The 24,560-nt window shown below is 44.0% G+C and overlaps 1 protein-coding gene across 5 annotated transcripts in view; it reads right to left on the bottom strand.

Moving 5' to 3' along the window:
- Positions 1–24,560, bottom strand: part of B4GALNT4 (beta-1,4-N-acetyl-galactosaminyltransferase 4) — a 175,980-nt gene that overhangs the window by 55,437 nt on the left and 95,983 nt on the right. For all 5 annotated transcript variants that reach the window (XM_081875214.1, XM_081875216.1, XM_081875218.1 and 2 more), the window contains exon 2: positions 15,675–15,790. In XM_081875214.1, coding sequence (XP_081731340.1) covers positions 15,675–15,790 — 116 coding nt within the window. The remainder of the gene's footprint in view (positions 1–15,674; positions 15,791–24,560) is intronic.

The raw sequence follows: 24,560 nt of genomic DNA on the forward strand, positions 1-24,560 counted from the left end.
GCCCATGCAAAGACACAATTTCTTCTGTCCCTCCACTGAAGGGCTCCATAGAGCCTTCTCTCACTTATCCCAGAAAGGTTGAGTATGTCCAAAAGTCAGCAATGTTTCCTGGTAGACCTACAGTTATAACAATCTGCTGGCTGTTGGACCATACTTGCCTGCTAAGCGTGGAATAGATCTCTGTCGAAGCCTTCCTACCTTCCTGTTAGCCTTGAGCATATATTGTAAAAGAGCTGGTGATCTGTATTACTAACATGGGGTGTGCAGGGCGGCGGTCTGCTGCTCACAAAGGACGGGGAAGAACTCTGAGGTGAGGAGTGCTAGCTCCAAGGTGGAAGCATACACACTGCATACAGGAGGCCATGGGTTCAATCTCTGACATTTCTAGGTAAATCTGGGAGAGACTCCTGTTTGAAACCCTGGAGAACCAGATGGACCAATGGTCTGACCTAATGTAGGGCAGTTTTCTGCATTCCACATAAAAGCAGCTGTTTCTGAGGATGAACTGCACAAGAATGTTATTATCTTAGGATGAGCCAGAGACTGGAATGATCAAGGGCCTGCCAGAACCAAGATTCTCAGTGGCTGCCACCCAATTTATGCCAACATGTGGCACGACGTTGATCAAGCATCTTACTCCGTTTTCCTCAGACCTGACATCTGAATAACAGAGACAATGCCACACTCCCCACTTTGTGAAGATGATGAGCTCACCCTGAGACAGTTGCCATATGCTGGTGGAATAGCGGTATTGCCATGCCCTTTGCCACAAGCTCAAGGTCTCTTGATACATGACACATCCCTGCACTTATCTGGAAGCAAAATGGCTCCTATAGTCTCTGCTTCTCAGCATGGCTCTTGGCTACACGCCGTGAGCCTTCTCCCAAATATTGCTCTGTGTCCTCCCTCTCTGTCTCAAGTGTGTGATCAAACCTCTAAGAGAGAAATCTTCACACACGCAGGCAGCAGAGATTATTATAGCATCATCCAGCCAGGACAAGGAACAAAAAGCCTTTGATGGCAGCCACATCTAATACTATTATTTCTGAGCCGACTTCCACTTAGTTCAGACATCTCTTCAGAAGCAAGCAAGGGACTGCCCGCCTCTTATGTGCAGGCCAAATACATGCTGCCTGGGAACTGATATGACAAAAGGTCTTGGGTAGGGATGGGGATTAATATGGAAATGCCCCATTTTGCAATTTCCACTTTGGCACTGAGACAGGCCGAGTTCCAGGGCAACAAAACCCTTTGCCTTTAATAAAACAGCATTCTGAATACCATCACAGGTCTGAGGACAAACATGCATGGCAGTTACGCACATGCTCCTGAATATTTATACATTTGGGGGAAATGAAAAAGGGCAGGAAGGAAAAGTGATCTGGTATGAAAGATGGGCTATGAGGAAACGGGCACCTCAAGTTGCCCCTCTCGAGTGCTGAGGCTGTGGCTGACTGTGACACAAATGCCATTCACACCCAGCTGCAGTTGGCACACTGTGGCTCATGGACCCTTGCGCAGGAGCCCACCAAGACGACATAGTCACTGGGATCCCCCAAAGTAATATAGATTTAGGTCTCAATGGCTCAAAACAATATCAGAATTCATGATTACTGAGATCTCTTGCCACAACTTCTCCCCAGAAGCTCAAAGGAAATCCTGAGGAGAATTAGTGCCTAATGTTTTTATTATACACAAACATGCCAGTCAGACACTTGAGGCTCCAGTTAGTCATAGATCTTCACTTAGCAAAGCTGAGCAGGCCCATTACTTCATAATATACACACCAAAGCCCTTCACACCCCATGCTAATCCAACTTACCTGGGTCTATTTGCAAGGGTGGTCTGATCCATTATTCTGCCCGCGGTGAGGTGGCGCAGTTAAGTGTCCCATCCCACACACAAACCAAGGTTATTTTGCCAAGTTATTCTGGTACCTGAGGCAAAGAATCACACAAGCACCCCTCCCAAACACACATAACACAAAAATAAAGTAATTTTTAAAAAGTTAGGTTTGCTGCTCTTTCATGCATCGGCTCATCAATATAAGTGTGTGTCCAGGGCACACTCAAACCCAGAGCTGGCACTAGCTACTTGGCTCCTCCAGCATATTCCAGGACTTTCACACAACCTCAGTGGCACAAGGAGGAAGGCAATGCTATTGCAGTTCCTGCCGCGCAGCTGAGATAACGTAAAAATTAGAGCAAGTCGCAGCCCACCTCGACTCCACACAAGTAGGAAGAGAATAAAAGGTGGGTGGATATACTCTGCTTAGAATTAGCAATAGCACTGCCGTCTAATTTTGACATCTGGAGATCCGCCATAATGAAGCCAACTGTGTTACAGACGTTCATTCTAGCTTTAAAAAACAAACAGGAGAGCAGGATAGTTCGATATTTTGCTCACTTTCACCATCTCCCGCTTTCAGCTTTGCGTTTAAAACAGATTTGCTCAGTAACCATTGGGGTCTGAAGAGTGGCTTATTGATTGGCTGGGTGATAATTGATAGCAGCTTGTAAAGGGCCCTAGTAACCCATCCCTTCCATTCAGCGCTTCCTCTGCCCACTCACACAGCAGTTGTCTAATCACATAAACATCCTTTGTGGAATTCCACTTTGTTGTGTCACTAGCAGCATCGCTGCTTTCTTTAGTGGGTGGGTATTGAAGAGATGCATCAGCCACTCTGGGCACAGGGGGCTCAGTTTTCAGAAACTTCATTCTATGGATTTTTCTGTGCCAATAAAACTTTAAGCAGTTTGTTATAAAACTTATACGTCAAGTAAATATTGATAACCCTACTTTATGAATGCGGAGAAACATAGCTTGCTCACAGAGATTCACTGCAAGGTCACACACCGAACACCTGCTATTAATAATATGTTTTACTGTGAGCAACTGGGGATTTTTACAAACAAAAAATGGACACAGATTTCTAAAATAAAAAGGCTTCCTATTTTGCTGGTTAACCGCAAGCTGAGCAACTTGTTCGTTGCTAGAAGTTTTGGCCAACACATATTCATGTTATTTGCAGTCATGAGGACTACGATGCCACGGAATGTGGTTGGTGATGACTATTAGCATGGAGTGCCCTCTCATCAGATGTCAAGGAAATAAACAACTATCTGACTTTTAGAAGACATCTGAAGGCAGCCCTGTTTAGGGAAGTTTTTAATGTTTGAAGTTTTATTCTGTTTTTAGTGTTCCATTGGGAGCCGCCCAGAGTAGCTGGGGAAACCCAGCCAGATGGGCAGGGTATAAATAATAAAATTATTTATGATGATGATGATGATTATGAAATTCAACGAGGGGAATTCAACACAACTGCAGATGACAGGAGTTAAGGTGAAGTAAGAATGTGACGTTTCCTCACGAATCCAGCAATCAGCTCTAGTGAGCTGAAGAAAAGAAGCTGTAATAACATTAATCATTTGGTAACAAAAAGATAGCAGAATGTGGTCAAAAGTGAGCTGCCTTCATTGAATGGACACAGTAAGCCCTTGCAGCCTCCCGAGCCCCACCTACCCTACAAGCTCCTTGGGCAATTCCCCCCCCCCAAAACCTCCACTTACTAAAAGAGACTGGCACATGCAGGGCGGCAAAATGCCCTCCTGGGTCTCCCTTCTTTTTTAAAGGATTATATTAATCCAATTCTGAGTTTGTCTCTCACAATAGAGATGGATTAGTCTGCAGCTCACCTTTATGTAATAAATAAGGAAAGAGGGAAATACACACATTATTTCACTGTGCTGCTTGTGGAGTAGGCTGAAGTAATTCCTAAGCCTCTCTCTGGGAAATAATAAAAATGAAACAGTGAAAGCTTATTAACAGCCAAGATTAGTATGTGGGTCTGTGGGGCTTCTTGTGGCAAAACCAGTTCTGTTTCCTCAGAAGGGCTTAAAGAGGCAAGAGGCTTCCTTCGGTTCAGCCTCCAAGCAGTTGTAGGCCCTTTCTCCAACAGATTATAAAACTAACCAGATTTCCCCTCAGCAGAAAGGAAGCTTTGCAGGTAGCTTTTTCTCTCAATAAAACTATTCTGTGCAAGGCTATCAACGAGGTCAGACAAGTGGATGTTCCACATACGACAGAAACAGTGAAGCTTTTCTCCATTTTAAACAGACCTGTCCCAGATGCATGCAAACGTTGCTAGGAAAATAGTCAAGGAGACACACACTGTGGAGCACCTGCAAACGCAAAGCAAGCATTGCCACTCTCCAAAGAGACTGTGACATTCTGAGTCACTTTGAGGTAGGAGGAAAGCTCAGATACCCAAACACTGATGTGTGTACACATTCAAAAGCTGGGTGGAAGATATACCCCCTTGCCATTTGCTTCAGCAGGTAACAGCTCTTATGGCAACTGGCTCTGCTCATGTGGGTGTGATTTTGGGAGGATGAAGCTAAACAGTTGCATTTGTACAAGGATTAGCACTAGCACAACAGGGTGTCTCCCTCTCTTCTCCCCGCACCATGTGTGCCCTGTGCCATCTCCAGATCTGCTCCAGAAGGTTGGGGAAATGGCCACAGGTTTAGGGGGGCAAACTAGGGGAGAGGAGCGGAGAATGTTTGGTCATACAAGGAGAAATCCTTGCACTGATAGAACGTTCTCTTTAGTGCTATTGTGAATACAGCTCAATATCTCTCTGGCTGCTCCTACACCATACATTTAGAGCACCTTTCCCTTCCTCAACAAGTATGCAGTATGTGGTATGCAGGGCATCTGCTTTCAAACAAGGTGGGACTGAATTAGTATGTATTTTTTAATACTTGCAGGGTAATCTTACTCAGAGCAAGTGCCACTGTGCTCAGTAAGCTCTGACTCCCTAGAAAGTATGTCTAGAACTGCAGCCTTCATGTGTCAGGTTCTTTACAAATCTCATCTCATTGATAAAACTGGCTGGACAGAATTTTCTTTTAAAAATTACACAGTGTTCTTCTTATTTAAAAATTAAAAAGACAAAACAAAATTATTGCTTTTTTTAGTCTAGCATGAGCACACTACTGCCCTCTGGTGGTTAGATTCTGCCCAATTCAAATGTTTGCAGTTCATTTTTCTGCAACTAGAGCACATCTCATATGATTTTGTCAACCATCTTTCCCCATATCTAGTGCTTTCCAGAAGTTTTTGACTACAATTCCCATCAGCCCCAACTACCATGGCCATGCTGGCTATGACTGATGGGAGCTATAGTACAAAATATTACCATGTTGGGGAAGGTCTGTTTAGAATTAACTGTAGTACAAAAATCTCAAAAGGACTATATGTAAAACCCTGGTTAACTTGGTATCTATCAAAATAAGATAAAAATAGACCCGGAAGTCTGCAGAATTTAGTTTTCTGAGACATTATTGAGACAAAACTCAAAATGACATAGGTCAGGTAATTTTCATGCTAATATCAATATTTCTATTTGTTAAAGCTGTATTCTATTCTTCTGCCAAGGAACTCACAGCCAGCATACAAGAGGTTGCCAGGCAAGGCATTCTGAATCAATGCATCATTAATGTTGCAAGGAGCAGTTCTAATCCTGACTGTGTCTCTCAATTGTGAGCCGTATCCTCAGGGTGTATGTTCTAGCAAGTTTCTAGCAATAGCCTATCCTTATTCCTTACACCACAGGTGAATACCAATGAGCCCTTCCTGCTAGGAGAAATGCTTTGTGACTGAAATTAGCCATGGGCCTGCCCTTGATGTTGAAACCTTTTGAACTCTCAGCAAGAAGCCACTGATGGATAAGGTCGCAGGCTGGGTCCTTTGCACTGACACCTTGTCTTTGACCTCTGCTCCTCCTGAGCTTTTGGTGCCCCTGATTTCAGTGGCCTGCTGGCAGAAGAAATACAGAGGCCTAGATAGAAGGTGTCTTTGACATTATATCAAGGCAGAAGTAGGCCCAGCTTAAAAGCATGTCGTTCGATAAGCAGAAATGTTAAGAGAAGCAGAAATGGTTCTTTTGTTGAAGGCCCTGTCATTTTTGAGCAGTGTGCAGAAATAAACCCTCCAGGGGACAAAGTAGCCCCATTTTTGGATGCAAAAGTTTCTATTGATTTTTATTTCAGAGACACTCTGTACATTAGATGACTTTAGAAATGCTCTGGAGTGGAAGGAGCACAATCGTAGATTCCCACACACGGCTACCTCCAAGCAAAATAAGCTTTATGAACTCCTACATCGGCTTTCAGCAGACACTGCCAGGATGCCATTTGTACCATTAACAGACTAATCCAGTTGTGGCAAGGAAGCCCTTATTGCCCCTGTTGTTCCAGTGGAAAGTGGGCTACAATGCTGCCATGGAGCAAATTAACAGAGAGAGAGAAAACCGTGCTGGAACCACTCATGCCTTCCCTTTAACCCACATACCAAGCTTACAGCTGCAGGTTATATCAGTTAATAAAAATAACTGACTTCTTGCCCTTGCTCACTGGGTGTGTGGGCTGTAGGACCATCAACTGTTTATGCTGCTTGCTGCAAGGGTGACTCTTAGAGCTATGAAGAAGGCCAACTGCAGCAAATGTTTGAAAGCAATAGCAGCTCTCTCCAGTCCACCTCATAGTCTGCGGTGGGGACAGGGACTTGAGCCATTGGCCTATGGAGCGCATTTCATTATAGACCACACAGGCAAAGAACAAAGTGTGAAGCCTGGGTGAATTGTCTGGCACTTCCCAGAGGCCAGAGAAGTTCCAGGAATCAAACTATCTGTGGGTCCCTTCTCTTTTCCTGCCTTATAGTATGCCTGTGAAACCCATTTGCTATTGGCACAAGAGAAAAGATCTAAAGTGTCTTTCTTTAGGACAACAGGGTGGGGGTGGGGGAGTAGTGCCATCATGGATTCAGCACTGGTGTAATTCAGTATCCCGTTTCCATGAAACAAAGCAGGGGGAAGGTAGCCTTGGTGCAAAGAAGACCACCAGGAGTGTGTGTGTGTGTGTGTGTGTGTGTGTGTGTGTGTGTGTGTGTGTTTAAACAGGATAAGCTGCTATTGTCTTTTAAAAATGAGATGCATTGCAGGGATGTGGTTCTGCTGATGTTTGCTTGGGTTTCTCTTCTGACCGGGAATCCTTGTGAGAATAAACACACACAGACACACCCCTTCAAAGTCGTGGTGGTGTGTGTGTGACTCATCAGATCTGCAAATAGGTGCCCATAGTATTTGCATAATCACTGTACAGATGTCACATGCTATGAGCTAGCTGAACCCATAAGGTATGGAAATACTAGCTGGAGAGAGAGGCGAGAGAGAGAGAGAGAGAGGAGAGAAAGAGCCTTGCACCGTTCCAAAGACAATATACTGCAGCGTCCACATGGACAAGCTGAGAAGGTAGTAGGGGGAACTATGGATCTCTGGCAACAAATGAGTAACAACTGTGTATTTATCACTCAGTATCTGGAAAGTTGAGGCCAGAATGGACAAGCTCTACAAGAGAAGGCTGAGCTGGGCCAAGCAAACCTGTTAATGCCAACCTGATGTCCTCCAAATGGTTGTGACTATGGCTTCACCAGTCCAGCCAGTAGTATTGTGCTAGGTAAGACTGCTGGGAATTGTAGTTCAACACCTCTGGAGGGCGCCAGGTCAGGGAAGGCTGCACTATGTTCCAAGACAGAAAACCTCAGCATTCAAGAGCAAAAGGCAGCCGTTCCCCTTGCCTTTGCCCCTCCCTCTTAAACAAACAAAACTGGATTCCCACAAAACCTGAGAATTTACTTGGATCAGAGTAGCCTAGCTCTGAATAGCTTCCTCTATATATTCGGGAAGTGGGGAAAGTTCACTCTGCTTCAAGAAGCAAACCTTGAAATTTATTCCATGGGTCCAAAACAAATACAACATCAGAGAGAGAGAGAGATGGAAACTTTTACCCTACCATTACAAAATTCTGTGAAGCATTACTTTGCAGGGGCCTTTGTGAGAAACAAATTTATAATAGCTGTGGCACGGAGACAGTGCCTAGACTGGCCATAGCTCCTTCAATAGAGTGCTCTCTTTCTCCCACCCTCAACCTCCAAATTTCTCTTGGCAGCTGTAAGAGAAGAACCTTTTGGTCTTTTCTGCTGAAGAACACAGAGGCCCTTTAATCTGCCACCGCTTCAGGCACACTAAGGGGGAAAAAAGGGGGGGAGTGTGTGTGTGTGTGTGTGTGTGTGTGTGTGTGTGAGAGAGAGAGAGAGAGAGAGAGAGAGAGAGAGAGAGAGAGTGAAAAAAGTAAATTTATTCAGCTTCTTCTATCAAATCTGTGCTATCCTCCACATTTTGAGACCCAGCTGCAAACTGCGTACCAATTAGATTGTGAGAAATAGGGTTTTTGAACTGCTAGCCTGAGGTTGCTGCGTCTGGTCCCTTGGTGAAGGGTCAGGATTGGCCCTGTGGGATTGGTACCACAGAAAGCTATGCATGTGTGCAGCCATCTCCCCCTTCCCCCCAATGCTAGTGGGAGGAGCTGTTAAAATATGCCATATCTGGAAGAGGGAAACAAGACACCCCTCCTTTCAACAAGCACAAATGCGGCTCCCAGTGGCAAGTCCACCCTCCTCCCCACATCTTCAAACTCAGCAGCTTCTTGAGACAAACTCCGTACATAGTTAACAGCTAAGATGCCAAAGCAGCGGAAGAAATTCTTCCTTTTTAAAACAATCACAGCGCTATTATGTTGTCTCCCTAATAATGCCTTCAGAGGGAATTGTGTTCCTTTCCTCTGGGGCTTTAATTAGCTCACTTCGACAAAGTTGGCTAATTATTTCTTTAACACTGTGCATCCTAATGGGCTCCCTTTTGTTTACAGCATTTATTATCAGCCACTGCCTTGGTTCTCCCCAGCCTCATTTCTCCATGTGGCTGCCTTGGAACAGCTTTTCTTACTCTCGTTGGGATTCAGATATATTCATTACCTCAAACTTCTGAACAAAAAACTAGCCCTCTGTAGCCAGGCATCAGGGCTGTGCAAATGACTGCGTGCAGTTCACTCTACCTGTGGGTGAAAGATAGGCACAGTAATTTCGGAGCAATCCCTCACCCACAGTATGAGTGCAGCTATATAAGTGGTGGTATAAATAATTTCTGCAATGGAGCGAAATACTGAGATCTGTATTGCAGACCAGTGCTATCTAACCTACATGATCTGGAGTCAGCAATAAAGCAGCTAAGTCTGTGAACATCACCAAAGTATTTGGGGTGGCGAAAACCCAAGCAGGCAGCGAAGGGTTTCACAAGGGCCTCTCCAAGTTTGGTGAACTGGAAACAAAATTGTGAATAAAGCTTGGTGTAAGCAGTGAGATGCACACTGGGGCAAAAGAATCCTAACTGATGGGGCCTGAAGTAGCCTGAAATAGCAGTGACTAACCACCAGAGAAGGGAGAGAGAGGGTCGTCTTTGTTGAACTCCCTCCACAGACAGACCCATCTGGCCCCCTCTTTAATGGCCTTCCACTACAATACAAATGCTTTTCTTTTCCTGGTAAGCATTCGATCTGTTGATTTGTTCTGACTTTTTAATCTGGATTAGGTTTATCAGCTGTTTTGTCTTTGTTATTTTGTTGTGTGGTTATTTTGCCTGTTGTTCTGACTATATTATGTTAAAAGCCAGCGCTAGCCTCAATACTCAGCACCCTCAGTCAGGTAGGGGTGCCATCTTGAATAAAATATTGGGGGTGCCCAGGTAAGCCCTGCTCTGCATAACTGATCATAAGACACAGCGCACACACCCTTTGAATGGCAATGTCCATCAACATTAGGGGGCCCCTCAAATAGTTTACTGGGGGTGCAAAGGGACCTCAGCTCCTAGGAGTTGGCTCCTATGCCCTCAGGCAAGTGCCAAGACTAACTGTGACTGATGCCTGCACCTGTTTATTTTGATGTATTTGAATAATAATAAATTTTTATTTATACGCCGCCTTCCCCGCCCAGGGCCGGGCTCAGGGCGGCTAACACCGAGTATAAATTACAATAAAATGTAATAGGGGAATTAATTAAAATACAGCTTAAAATACAGCTTAAAATGCAGCCTCATTTTAGTAATAGCCCATAAATCAAGACCATAAAGGGAGGAAACATTAGATATTCACCTGAGCCAGCTATCCATGCTGGTCCTACATGGGCCCGCAAAAAAGCCAAGGGAAAATTTATATACCAAATCCCATATAAGAGGTCAGAGTGAGTCCAAGCCGAAGGCCAGGCGGAACAGCTCCATCTTGCAGGCCTTGTGGAAAGATGTCAAATTCCGCAGGGCCCTGGTCTCTTGTGACAGAGCGTTCCACCAAGTCGGGGCCAGTGCTGAAAAGGCCCTGGCCCTAGTTGAAACCAATCTAACCTCCTTGAGGCTCGGGACCTCCAAAGTGTTGCTATTTATGGACCTTAAGGTCCTTCTCGGGGCATACCAGGAGAGGCAGTTCCGTAGGTACGAGGGTCCTAGGCCACATAGGGCTTTAAAGGTCAAAACCAGCACCATGAGGATTATTGCATCCCCCACCCAACACTCAGACCACAACATTTGGTTATTAAGAAAGTGCAGTTATCCCCCTGCTTTCCCCCACATTATTTCTCCACAAAATATTAGTGGCCTCACAGTAAACAAATGTATCCTCCTTGCGTGGAACATTTAAAAATAACATGTTTTCTCCCTCTTGAAATCTTTTGCAAATGTGTAATATGATCCCCTTCTCATGGTTGATGTCAAAATGTCTTATTGGGGGGGGGGATCTTACAAGTGTATGCATTTCTATCACTATTGTTTAAGTAATTTCTATTTGTAAAGACTGAAAATACAATAAATAGAATGATGATAATAAAAAGTGTATAAGAGAAAGGCAAGAAAGCCTACAAAAGGGGTCAGCAGCCTTTTTCAGCTGTGGGCCGGTCCACCGTCCCTCAGACCAAGTGGTGGGCCGGACTATATTTTTGGGTGGGGTGGGGTGGGGACTGAACAAATTCCTATGCCCCATGAATAACCCAGAGATGCATTTTAAATAAAAGCACACATTCTACTCATGTAAAAACATGCTGATTCCCAGCCAGTCCATGGGCCAGATTGAGAAGGCGATTGGGCCGCATCCGGCCCACAGGCCTTAGGTTGCCTACCCCTAGGCTACAACAACTGTAGCCAACACCAAAAGGTGGGATCCAGAAAACCAAAACACTACTAGTATCTCTAGATCAGCATTTAGCAACCTCATTTCTCATTTGCTTTGTACGCTACAAAAGCACTGGTGCCAGTAAAAAAAAAATTTTTTTTTAATGTGATAGTAGTTTTGAATATGTTCCAGTTCACAGTGCTGGATAAGAGACTCTTAACTCCTGAGCACAGAGGAATGTGAGAGACTGAAAGCATAAAGAATTGTTAGTAAACAATGAAAAGAACAATTCATGGATTATTTCTCTTCCACTTATTAGCTACTTGCTATACTTTCAACAGGCCAGTTCCTAATCTTTTAGCAGAAAAACAAATGTCTGTCCTTCATTTTGCTTTTTGACATTTGGGTGAAGCAGCCATGCTTAGGGAACTGGAGTCCAGCAAGCTTCCCCTTGGCTTGCAGGTCTAGATCAATCTTTGGCCAAGGAAATGTCATGGACTAGCTGGATGCAGAGGAGTGGTGGGAGGCGCCAGCTAGCGAACCCCAAGGTAAGAAGGCTCAGAGCCAGGAAATTGGTAGTGGGACGATGAGGAGTGGTCAGAAAGAGAAGAGGGAGCAGACTGGGAGAAGGAGGTGTCAGAAGCTGAAGAGGCAACAGGGTTTAGTGAGCAGGAAGAAGCAGGGTTTAGTGAGCAGACACAGAAGCAGAGGCTAGAGAGGAGGGAGGCTGAGATGAGACATGCTGCTGAAGAAGCCAAGGAGTCTCCCCCTCCTGCTGTGACCAACTCCCCTCCCCACTGTTCTCCCAGAACCCACAGAGGTATGAAGCCTCTGGATGCTTGTGAATGACCATGCAGGGAGGAGACAGAGAGCTGTGGGAAGGCAGGGACCTTCATTCCTTGCAACTGCCTCATGGGGGCAAGATCTACTGGGAAGAGTTGCTGTGCTCACTAGGCCTAAACTGTTTTGTTTCTTTGAATAAAGAGTTCACTGATGCCTTGTGAGTTATTGCTGACCAGCGCCCATCACCTGCCCTGACAGGAAATGAGGAAAATACTATTGGACCCTTGCTGGTGGTTTTCGACAACACAAGTCCTTTCAACTTTTGCCTTGGGTGATTGGCCCTTTAGCTGCTGCTCATGTGTCAGGGAGAAGTTGGCAAAGCCCTTGCTCTCAAGAAAAGGGGCCAATTCTCAAATTTAGGCAGGGCAGGAAAGGGTGGATATTGGCACCAGGAGCACAACATCTTGTGTTTTGTAATGAACAAGGGCTGTAAGGAAGGGCAGACAAGCCAAATTACAACAGAAGGATGTCCTGTCGCACAATGTGTTACTTACACCCAGGAAAAAGGGACGAAAACAAATTAACTTTGAATTATCTCCTTGAATTTTGTTCAGCACAATGGCTTTAAAATGGGCCTCAAACGATCCATATGGCTACTATTCTCTCTAACAATTACTCTCCCTTGTGTAGCAAAATGCAATCTAATTGGAAAATAAAAATGGTTTTTGTATACATCTAAACAAGCGTGAAGTATTAAGAGAACCACTCTCAGCCAACATGTTCAGAAATATCCTGAAATATGACTTCCTTAAATTTGCACAAATTCAGAATGCGGAGAGGGAGGGTGCTACATGTTGGAATGCTATCCACATAAAAGCTCTCTCTGGCACATAGAAAACAAGCTTTTGATGAAGAAGTGAGGCTATGCCAAACCATCCTTTTCCAACATACAGGTTTTCTTCATGGAGGAAGTGTTTTGTTTATTTCATTTTGGTTGTCAGTTTGTTGTTCTTGTTGCTGTTTTTACATGGAAAGCACTTGGACATGCAATCATTCCATCTGCAGCTTGAATTAATACAGTCCAAGGAGGGCTGTGCAGTGTGAAATTTCTGGATGTGTAGTTCAGTTCTCATGCTTTGCATGACTGCATTTGGTCTACAAGCATGATATGGGAAGCCACCACTGTAAAAATGTGATACAAGAATAAGGAGTTTTTGTTCCATCAGGCTTTTAATGAGATGAATGGCAGGGTTTTGGGGGGGGGGGTAGTTAAAGGGTTGGGACTATTGTTAGAGAGGAAAATTTGTATAAGTAAATGAATTTACCCTTTATGGTTATGAATTCTGGAAACACACTTACTGTGCTCTCTTCCTATCATCCATCCCCTCATTGATTTCTTTCTTTCTTATTTATTTTTATTAACATGAACACATAGAAAAGACAGTAAAAGTGATAAATGTAGCAAAGAAAAATGCATATAGAAATAGAAAAAATAAAACAGAGGAACAATGGGAAGGAAAACCCAGAAGGCATTGATTTCACCACTATCCCAGTTCTTTTTTAAAAAAACAACACCCAGAATGAAAATAAAATTCCAGGTATTATGAAAAGCCAATATATAAGTTATACATACGTTGGAATACCTAAGCAGATTCATATTGTAAAGACTTGTTCTTCAAGACTTCTCCCAAAGTGTGGGGGGCCACAAATAGGGTCAACAAAAATGGTTGTGCTTCTAGCACGAGAGAGAAGATTCTGCCTTTGCCTGAAGTGCAGGCTGCAACAGTAAAATGTGTTTGCTTCTGCATGAACAGGTATATTCTCTTTAAGTCTCACTCTTCCCCAGTCTCTAAGGACATATAATCAACATATTGTTAAATGTTATGATTTATTGCCTCTGCACAGGACTCAGTTGTGTCATGTACGTGGGTGTGTGACATACCACACTCTCCTCAGCTTACGCTAATTGTTCTGCATTATTTTGAGTCCAGTGTTGTCGATATTTCCTTCTCTGTTCTGAAGGTGCAAATTCACTGCTACCATAATGAGAGAAGTGCCAAGGGCAGGTGGTGACACAGTCCATTTCCCTTCCACATACACAAACCTCTTGTCATACACAACCTGCCAGGGGAAACTGGCCCAATGCTGGGAACAGCCAATGTCTGAATCATAAAGCAATATATTGCCCTAAAGGGACAATGAATGCATACTAACCAGCATTATAGGGGAGCTAACAGAGAAGCTGTGCACCTTCAGCAGGCAGAAGCACTGCCAATACCCCCCTTTTATCCTACGAAGAAATGCCAACTCCAATGAATCACTGCTCAAAGGGCAATCACGCTCAAGCAAAAAGAGACTCATAACAATGCTCTATGTGCGGCAATCTAGGCCCTTTACATTCACAGTGATATTTACCAAAGGACACATTCTGTGGCCACAATGCTGAGCATCACCAAGTCCCTACGCAGCAGGGACTGCTTTTTTTTTTTAAAGCTAGTGTCACTATTTATCTTGTCCCTACCTTATGTTAACTGTCAGTGACAGCAGACCCCTGCCCCATTGATCCGTCTTCAATAGGTGTTTGTTCCTGCCCCTTTCCAAGATTCCCATGCCTGGAGAAAATATGGGTTGCAGCAATGGAGGAAATTCCATGGGAGAAAGGCAGGGGAACAATATGGGAAACGGTGAAACTGGGAAGTGATATAGCACGCTGGAAAGAACGATTAATGTAAATGTGGTTTTCTGGAGAGATTTTTTAATTTTGTCTGAGTGTATTGAATTATAAGCAACAGATTGAAAAATATACCTAAACCACCTCCTGCTTTTGGATTAGAGTAAGTCTAAATCAGGCTTCCTCAAACTTAGCCCTCCAGATGTTTTGAGACTACAATTCCCACCATCCCTGACCACTGGTCCTGCTAGCTAGGGATCATGGGAGTTGTAGGCCAAAAAACATCTGGAGGGCCGAGTTTGAGGAAGCCTGGTCTAAATAATAGAGCGAACAGCCTGTCACAGGCCTTCAAAGAACAGATCAGTACCTCACATCCAAAGGTATATCTGCATCTAGTCTATAATGCCCAGGTAAGAAATTGACAAGTGCCTGCAATGTGTGTGGCAGCTCGCCAATGGTAAGTGCATGTTTCAACCTCGTAACAACCTATGCCCTTTTCCAGAGCCTAGAGGTGTGGCAGGGTGGACGGGCTGTTCCTGCCTGTTGCATGGGCTTTGGAGAGGCTTAGGAAGTAGATAAATACCTCAAAGACATCTTACCATCTTCAAGGACAATATGAGGTCAGGAGAGCCCCTTCAGGCTCCTGAGAAAAACAAGGCGTCTCTCACTGACCTTGCCCTAGGCATGCCTGTGAGGTTCTTACAACTTAAAGCTTGGGGGAAAGTGAGAACTCATCTATGAAGTTGCTCCCAACACCATGAAAGAGAAGCCCCCACCACCGCCAAGCTCAGAAGAGTAGAGGAGAGGACAGGTGGGGTCTCATCCACACAGTGACACAGAACTTCAGAGAAACTCTGCATGACATCAGATACAACACCTTGCCCCTTCCTCTACTGCAGTGGTGGTGGACCTCCAGCTCAAAGGCCTAATTAGGTCCACCAGGCCTCTGTGCAAACCGCCCTCACCTGTTGGATGTGTGACATCATATGGTCTAAGTACCTGGGATTAGGAACCACTGCCTTTCCTCCACTGCCCTTCTAGTATGCAGAGTAAACCACAGTGATGCAGCAGAGATATCTCCATCTCCCAAACAAAAACTGTTGGGAAACTTATTTTCTAATTAGCATACAAAACACAGAAAGCAAGAAGCCAGGCGCAAGTGAGATTACCATCTGCTCGTCCTCCCGGCTCTCGCTGGAGTCCTCAGCCTTCCTCTGAGGAGAGGATGCATGGGCCCCCGCCACATGCCTGCCAGGGTCTGTCACCTCGCCCAGTCGCTCACCATCTGCAAAAGAAAAAGCAGGTGCACTGTAGGGCATGAGAGGACAGCAGAGAAGCCATGGCCCCTACCAACCCATACCCCACAGCCATCAAAAGGCAGCAGCTCTATACTTCAGGTTCAGAAGTTAGAAGAGCTCGTGTGCCTCATGTCTCAAGAGAGGATTCTGAAAGTAACCAGGTCATGATCTAGCAGCCCACATTGATGCACTCTGCTTCTGAAATGGCAGCCTAAACTGATGCAGTACTAAACAGGTTTTGGAGTTGTTGGGGTTCTTTTGTTTTAAACCTGACAATTCTTGAAAATGCCTCCAGTACTTGGGTCACTAATCACCTTTGGCTATCTCAAAACCTTTCCAGGTGGTTAATTTATATTGCAGTAAAGTACCACCATCTCTCATTTGGTATTTTGAGTTTTGATATCTCCTTCCTCAAAGCAGAACCTTTGTTATGGGGATTTCACATTTTCTTCAGTAATCCAACTATACCAGTTTCTCACCGGGAAACTGTTTTTATTAATTATTATTTCTCCTCAGGTAGAGGCGGCTATTCCAAGGTCTGCGTACAATGCTCTTGAACAAATGTCATGGCTCCTTATTTTGCCAACTGCCTATAAATTTCATTAGTGACATGTGGCAACCCTCACCCTCAAAGCTTATGCAATATTGTGACCTTTAACACATATACTCTCTCTCATATTGTTGCTTGTTTCTCCCCAAATTTCTGAAAGGTTCAATGTTCCCCACAATATACTGGTTTTTAGAAAGCAGGTTATAAACATGCTTATTTTTCTTATTCAACAATGCACCACTGCATTAATCTGCTTAATCTGTTTATTTTGAGGGGTTTAAAAAAAATTATCTGAAGGTTATGCATTTCCAGCTCAGGAGGGCACATCTCTCCTGATTACAGATGGGGTAGGGAAAGATTGAGAGAGATGCATGGTGAGCCCAGAATCCCTGCAGCAAAGCTTCCCAGTCCCCAACTGGGCGGCAGCTGGAATATTGTGTAAGTACAGTACTAAGACTGGGAAAGCCCCAATTACTGCTTTGGAAGGCCACTAGCAGCAGAAAATAGGGAGAAAGTTTTCCTATCATAAGAAATAAAGTACTATTCACTCAGATAGCAACCATCACACCCTTGTTGAAACATTTCCATTAGTATATCGGCCCAATTAACATTCCTGGCTTCATTCTCTCATAAGCTTCCTTGCATTCCTAGGTACAGGGATATGAAGCCCTGAATCCTAGCAGCTAAACGAGCCCATCTGGAGGGATTACAGACACTGCAATTATTAATGAGAAATCATGATACCATCATCAACTTCATGTAAACATCTGCTGCTTAGTGCACTGAGTAGTGGTATCCCAATCTTCCATACCAGACTATGCCGGTGCAACAACATATGTGCCTAAGCTCCTATGTGCTATACAAGCAGCCCCTTCCGGGCGGAAGCCAGCTCCCAGCTCCCTGCTCCCCACGGGTATTTGTGAAATGCCAGAACAGATCAGTAAAAACACCTGTACAAATTAGAAGATCTCATTCATCGTGCCAGGCTTTCTTTACAAAAAGACTGGCGCCAGAGTAATGGGGCATGAAAGAGGAACAGCACTTATAGGGGTTTACTCACCAATTAAAACTACCAAAACACTTGCTAGCTGATATCATTTGTTTGCCCAATCATAATGCGGACAGTGGATAATCACTCCTACCTTTCACTACAATTCTAGCAAAACAAGAGGCTGAAGAGCACAAAGGAACAAAAGCTTCATTCTAGAGCGACCCCCACCACCACACTGAGTCCCTCATGCACTATCTATATTACCCCTCTGGTGTAGTACTCCTCACTCCCACCCTCATCCTGGCAAGTTTAGTCAGGATTCCCTAGTGCCCATTTGAATAAAAGATGATGCTGCCCACCTCTGTGCCCCTCTTTGCAAGGAGCCATTTTGAATCGGAGACCCAGCACTACAAGGTGTCTGGGATTCAAGGTGCATGGAGAAGAGGGGAATGTCACGTTCGGAGGTTGGGTGCAAGTCCACAGGAAGGGGTTGCCCTGGCACCAGATCTCAGAAGCAGATAGCCTGCAGTTAGGCGAACTTGCCCTGGCTCTGGGGGAAAGGCACTGTTTTTGCAAAAGGCTCCTTCATTACATTATGCTAAGCAGCTTGCTTGGCTCATCAGTGTCATGTTTAATTATATCTAAAGCAACTGTTACATAAGAGCAAGGATAAACTCCAGCCAGAGCACAGACTGTTACAAACTCCTTTCCAACACATGGCCATGTGCTCAGTGACAGAGAGAGCGAACACCGTGCAACACTGGCAGAGCCTCACATCCTCTAGCAGCCCTTTACCTTTCCACTGGCTGATGCTCCACAATATAGTCTCTTGTACATGACCTATCTCTTAGGGGTAATGTGTCTTTCTTAGGCCTCCATGGCATAGCTTGAGATGCAATTTAAAAAAGGCTGTTAATATTAGGTGGAGTCGTGAGATCAAAACTTCAGAAGAATGAGGGAACGTTTAGAGTTTTGTTGTATTTGTTTACACAATGATAAACTGATGTCAATTATACTAGACAATTGTATTCCGGGGGGGAGGGCATTGTACTCAAATAAGCTTGATGTGGGATGCATATGTCACCTACTCACCCCAGGGAGGTTGAGTACTTCTTTAATACAGTATCTGACAGTTTCTCTGAAAGTGGTGTGGGGGGGGGTTGTGTTTTTGGCAAGGGCTTATGCACAGGCATAGACATATATATCACAGGAACCCCAAACATCTATTTCTTCTACCAAGATACAGATCTTTTTCATAGGGACAGTTCAAGACTGGGTGCAGATACCCTCTACAATGTCTATGTGTGGTCTTTTCTTCCTCAAATCAATATTGACTCTTCTTCAGTTGACCAGACTATAGAACATTTGACCAAATAGTAAGTAAAAGAGGGAGTGAGTGAGAAAGGCAGCAAATGGTCACTTCTGAAAATAAAGCAAAACAATGTCAACTTCTGTACTAGAGCTCAGCATTTAAGACTTAAATGCTAGGATAAAAGGCAGCATAATATAATCTCATTATCAACTTGATAGGCAGCCTTTTTCTGGATGGGTGATCTGAGATAAACACAAAAAAGCCTGTATATCTCAAAATGACACTTTGGTGGGTGATTTTTTTTGGGGGGGGGCATCTCAGCTAATCAAGCATGGGACTCAAAGCTTAATGACACTTGTTAATTTCGGCCCAGCAAAATGGGAATTTAGTTTTGAAAGAGGCTGGGTCCAAGTCTGAATTATTCCTACCAAAAGCAGCTGAGGTAGGAAGGGGCATTACCACCTATTAGGAGAGGGTGTTTCTTAATTGTTTACACTAATGAAGCACTGGAGCAATGTGCTTTTCTGGAATGGGATTCAGTCACAATGTTCTCAGGGCACATGGCCATAAAGAGTTTCTTAAACACAAAACTCCCAATTACTTCGGGATGCTATTGCGATGCCTATCATTCCCACATTTTTATAGATGAAGGAAAATTATTTGCATTGAGTTATGATGCAACGGATTTCAACTGGGAGTGTCATTAGCCTGGAATCCCATTTGGGGATATTTATCCTGAAGAAGACAAGATTTCAGGGAGGTGTGACAGCTGCCTACAAGTATCTGAAGAGCTGTCATGTAGAAGATGGGCTTTTTCTATAGCTCCAGAGGGCAGTACAACTAGTGGGTGGAAACCACAACGAAGCTCATTTCAGAGGAAGATTTGGAGAAACGTAAGAGCTGTGGTCTAAACCAGTGTTCCACAAAACCCGGGCTGCGGACCGTTGCCGGTCCGTGGATCAATCGGCACCGGGCCGCCCGAGGAACTTCGAATCATTTCACTGTGGCGGGCGGCCAAGGCGCAGAGCATTGCGCCCTCCCAAGCCCGCCCATTGTGTGACAATAGCGAATGAAAATTCACTATTGTTACACTGATGCTCCTCCTGGCCAATCAGGGAGCGGGTCCTCCTGCTTCCTGATTGGCCGAAAGGCAAACCTCACGCCATTGGCCGAGGAGGAGGCGCCACGGGAGGACTGAGGACTCAAGGTCGGAGACGCGGGGACTGAAGAGAAGCTGCCGTGAGGTAAGTGCATGGAGGGGGGGACTCAGCACTATCAAACGGAAAGAGGAGCAGCAGTGGGTTTATTAGAATGCCCTCTATGCAATGTCTATGCAAGAAGAAGAACAACTGCTGGAGATTGCAAATGACGGTGGCCTTAAAACTACGTTCGAGACAACAACTCTGCCGGTGTTCTGGATTAAAGTAATGGCGGAATATCCTGAGATTGCCACCACAGCACTTAAATCCCTATTGCCATTTCCGACAACCTATCTGTGTGAAGCGGGGTTTTCTGCAGTGACAGCAACAAATACAAAACAACGGAATAAACTGGACATAAGCAACACACTTCGGGTGTCATTGTCTCCTATTACCCCCAGATGGAATTGTCTCGTTGCAAAGAAACAAGCTCAGGGTTCTCATTGATTTGGCATTCTAGTGAGTTAAATAAAATAAATCACTTTATATTCATTTTTTGGTGTAGCTGTATTTTATTTTGAAGGCATGTTTAAATACAATTAAATTAAAATTATTAAATCAAAACAAGCAGGCCACGGAAAAATTATTAAACATTTACCGATCCGTGGCGATAAAAAGGTTGGGGAGCACTGGTCTAAACCACAGAGCCTAGGGCTTGCCGATCAGAAGGTTGGCGGTTCGAATCCCCGCAACGGGGTGAGCTCCCGTTGCTCAGTCCCAGCTCCTGCCAACCTAGCAGTTCGAAAGCACATCAAAGTACAAGTAGATAAATAGGTACCACTCCAGTGGGAAGGTAAATGGCGTTTCCGTGCGCTGCTCTGGTTCGCAAGCAGCGGCTTAGTCATGCTGGGCACATGACCCGGAAGCTGTACGCCGGCTCCCTCGGGCAGTAAAGCGAGATAAGCGCCGCAACCTCAGAGTCGTCCATGACTGGACCTAATGGTCAGGGGTCCCTTTACCTTTACCTTTAAGAGCTGTTCATAGACATGGTGGCCTCAACTTCATGGGAGATATTTCAGTGGAGACTTGGGTGTTGTATTTGCAAGATTGCAACACTGAGCAGGGTATATGTGTGTAGATGACCACTAAAGGTATTTTCCAATGCATATGATCTGAAGTTTTAAACGAATACAAGAGCACAGATATTGTATCCATGGGCCCTGAAACATAACAGGCAGCGTACTTGGCAACTTGGTTAGGTTATTATTTTTCTCCTCGTGCCACAGACATCAGCACTGTCCTCAATCCCATAAAAAGCTTCAGGTTTCAAGAAGAGCCACAAAAGGGAATTTCCAAGCATGCAAACTGAAAGTCATTAAATTATAGGAACGGAGGTAAGACAGGGAAAACAACTACCGTCCAAACAAACATCATCCCATGGCTCATTCCAAGACAGTTCAAGCTTGAACTTCAGAAACCAGGTTTGCTCCTGTAAACTGAGGAGACAAAGAGGGATGTAGAAAATGATCTGACCCCAAGGCTGCAATAATCAGCACTGTATTAGGAAATACCAATGAGCTCAGTGGGAATTGCTTCTGAGTAAACGTGCTTAGGATCATAGTACAAAGATGCTTTCCCCAAAGGTTTTCCTGAAGTCTGTGTGTTCAATTCAGAGTACATATGCGGTAACTGCAGGCTCCATGAGAATGAGAATGATATCAGATCCTCAGCAGAATCTCCCAATCTGTCCAAAGAACCCAGACATGGACCAGCATGGCACTCTCTGCCCAAATGAGCAGCTCTTTGGAGAGTGACTGCTATGCCAAACAGCTTGCAGCTTTACACCTTTTCCCTGCGTTCTATTTTTGTCTTACTGCTGAGTCACACAGTGTGGAAAAGTGTGGGAAACGGCTGCCTGGACACAGACTCCAGCTCCAGCTATGGAAGAACCCAGCAGATTGTCCTGCAAAGCTCAAACCCATATTTTCCCTATGGTGGATTTTTCCTAGGTGAATATTGGAGGTAGAATTCAGAATCCATTTCAGTGTGCTCTGTAGAATGCCCTTGACACATCCACTGCACATCTGAACAGGAGGCAATTTGGATGATGGATATAAGTGCATGACCCTTGCTCACCCCCTAACCTTTGCCGAAGGCAAGGTCAACTCTGTGTCCATGTAGCCATGGAACATTTTTTCAGAAATTGCTTTTTTTTTTTTTAAGAAATTGCACTGTGACCACACTCACACTAGCTGTTATGGAGTTTCCCGAAAGGGTAGGATGAAACACACCAGCAGATTAGACTCAGATGGACGCAGCCAGAAGGTTTCTTAGGACACCTGGACTTGGCTGGGCTGCAGGCATCACAGACAGATCCTAATTGTATATTGGCAGGAGACTGCTCTCCTGTGTAATACGAATCTCTTCACCAGAGAGCTCCCATCGCTCAAACTCACATTTACCACACTTGAAGGGCGGGAAGGACTCAATAAATTGCTTCTGGGAGGAAGACACTGAAAACAGAGCCCTCACTCACACTAAGTGGATTGAAAAGGCCTATCCACTCCATGTATTGATCTCTGCCTACGATTTGGCACAGACAAGACACTTCTGGCCTTGAAGGGACTGAACACAGCTGGGGGCCTACAGCCTGGTACTGCTGATCCAGGAAAGTATTGGGTGGCAGGTACACCCCAGATACACACCCAAGCATCCAGGTAACTCTCTTTCAGTCACAAAAGAGATAAAACTGGTTCTGAAATCTGTATCAGGTTTTAACAAGGATGTACACAAGGCGTTCATAATTTTCAGACCTAAGAAAGAGGGTCCAAGTTCTACTGGACTGCAGCTCCATTATGGATTCTTAATTGTGTGATTTCACATCAGTTACCCACAGAACATGGCTACTGAAAACCCTCAGAGCAACAATGTATCAAAAAAGAGATTAAACTAAATGTGGATTACAAAATTTTTGCTGACATTTTGGCCAAGAGATTGAAAAAAGTATTGATGGAAGAGATTCATAAAGACCAAGCGGGCTTTCTCCCGGGAAGACATTTGTCTGATAATTTGAGGAATATAATTGATATTTTGGAAAAATTAGAAGAGAATATAAATACTAAAGCAGTTCTAATATTTGTGGACGCGGAGAAAGCTTTTGACAACATCTCTTGGAGTTTTATGAAAAAGAACTTACAGGGGATGGGAGTAGGCCAAGGTTTTGAAAATGGTATAGGTGCAATATACTCTGAACAAAAAGCTAAATTAATTGTAAATAATGTGGTGACGGAAGAATTTAAGATAGAAAAAGGGACACGACAGGGGTGCCCAATCTCCCCATTGCTTTTTATATCGGTCCTGGAGGTTCTGCTGAACATGATTAGAAGGGTTGAAGGTATACAGGTCGGAGCTAAACAGTACAAATTGAGAGCATTTGCAGATGACTTAGTATTGACGTTACAGGAGCCAGAATCTAGTACCAAAAGGGTTTTAGAACTAATTCAAGAATTTGGTCAAGTGGCAGGATTTAAACTGAACAAGTTAAAAACTAAGGTTTTAGAGAAAAAATTGACATTAATTGAAAGAGAGAGGTTTCAGAATGAGACAGGTTTGACCTGGTTAAGAAAGTGAAATATCTGGGGATTAATATGACAGCTAAAAATGGGAACTTATTTAAAGACAACTATGAAAAATGTTGGACGGAAGTGAAAAAAGATTTAGAAATTTGGTCAAATTTGAAGCTTTCCTTGTTGGGTCGAATTGCAGTTATAAAGATGAATGTATTGCCTAGAATGTTGTTTTTGTTTCAAACATTGCAAATTGTGGACAAGATGGACTGTTTCAAGATGTGGCAGAAAGATATTTCTAGATTTGTCTGGCAGGGCAAGAAGCCCAGAATAAAATTTAAGATATTAACTGATGCAAAGGAAAGGGGTGGATTTGCCCTGCCAGACCTTAAACTTTACTATGAATCAGCAGCATTCTGCTGGCTGAAAGACTGGCTGCTTCTTGAGAACACAGACATTTTGGATTTAGAAGGTTTCAATAATGCTTTTGGGTGGCATGCATATTTGTGGTACGACAACGTTAAAGTACATAAAGCATTTAAAAACCATATTGTCAGGAAAGCATTGTTTAATGTTTGGATAAGATATAAAGACTTATTGGAAGATAAAACCCCAAGGTGGTTGTCACCAATGGAAGCTAAGGCTTTTAAAAGACTCAATATGGAGGCCAAATGGCCGAAATATTGGGAAATTTTGGAACAAGAGGGAGACAAATTGAAATTGCAGAGCTTTGAGAAACTAAAAAACAAAGTGCGAGACTGGCTTTATTACTATCAGATAATGGAGGCATACAAATTGGACAAGAAAATTGGATTCCAGGTGGAAAAATCAAAATTAGAAACAGAATTGTTTGAACCCAAAACTAAGATTTTGTCAAAGATGTATAACTTGCTGTTGAAATGGAACACTCAGGATGAAACGGTGAAGTCTGCTATGATTAAATGGGCACAAGATGTTGGACATAATATCATGTTTGCTGACTGGGAACAGTTATGGACCACCGGTATGAAATTTACGGCATGTAATGCCTTAAGAGAGAATATTATGAAAATGATGTACAGGTGGTACATGACCCCAGTCAAGCTTGCAAAAATCTATCATCTGCCCGATAATAAATGTTGGAAATGTAAAGAGACTGAAGGTACATTCTTTCACCTCTGGTGGACGTGCCCAAAGATTAAGGCTTTCTGGGAAATGAT

Source organism: Podarcis erhardii, assembly GCF_964252035.2.
Source record: "Podarcis erhardii genome assembly, chromosome: 1".
Classification (NCBI taxonomy): domain Eukaryota; kingdom Metazoa; phylum Chordata; class Lepidosauria; order Squamata; family Lacertidae; genus Podarcis; species Podarcis erhardii.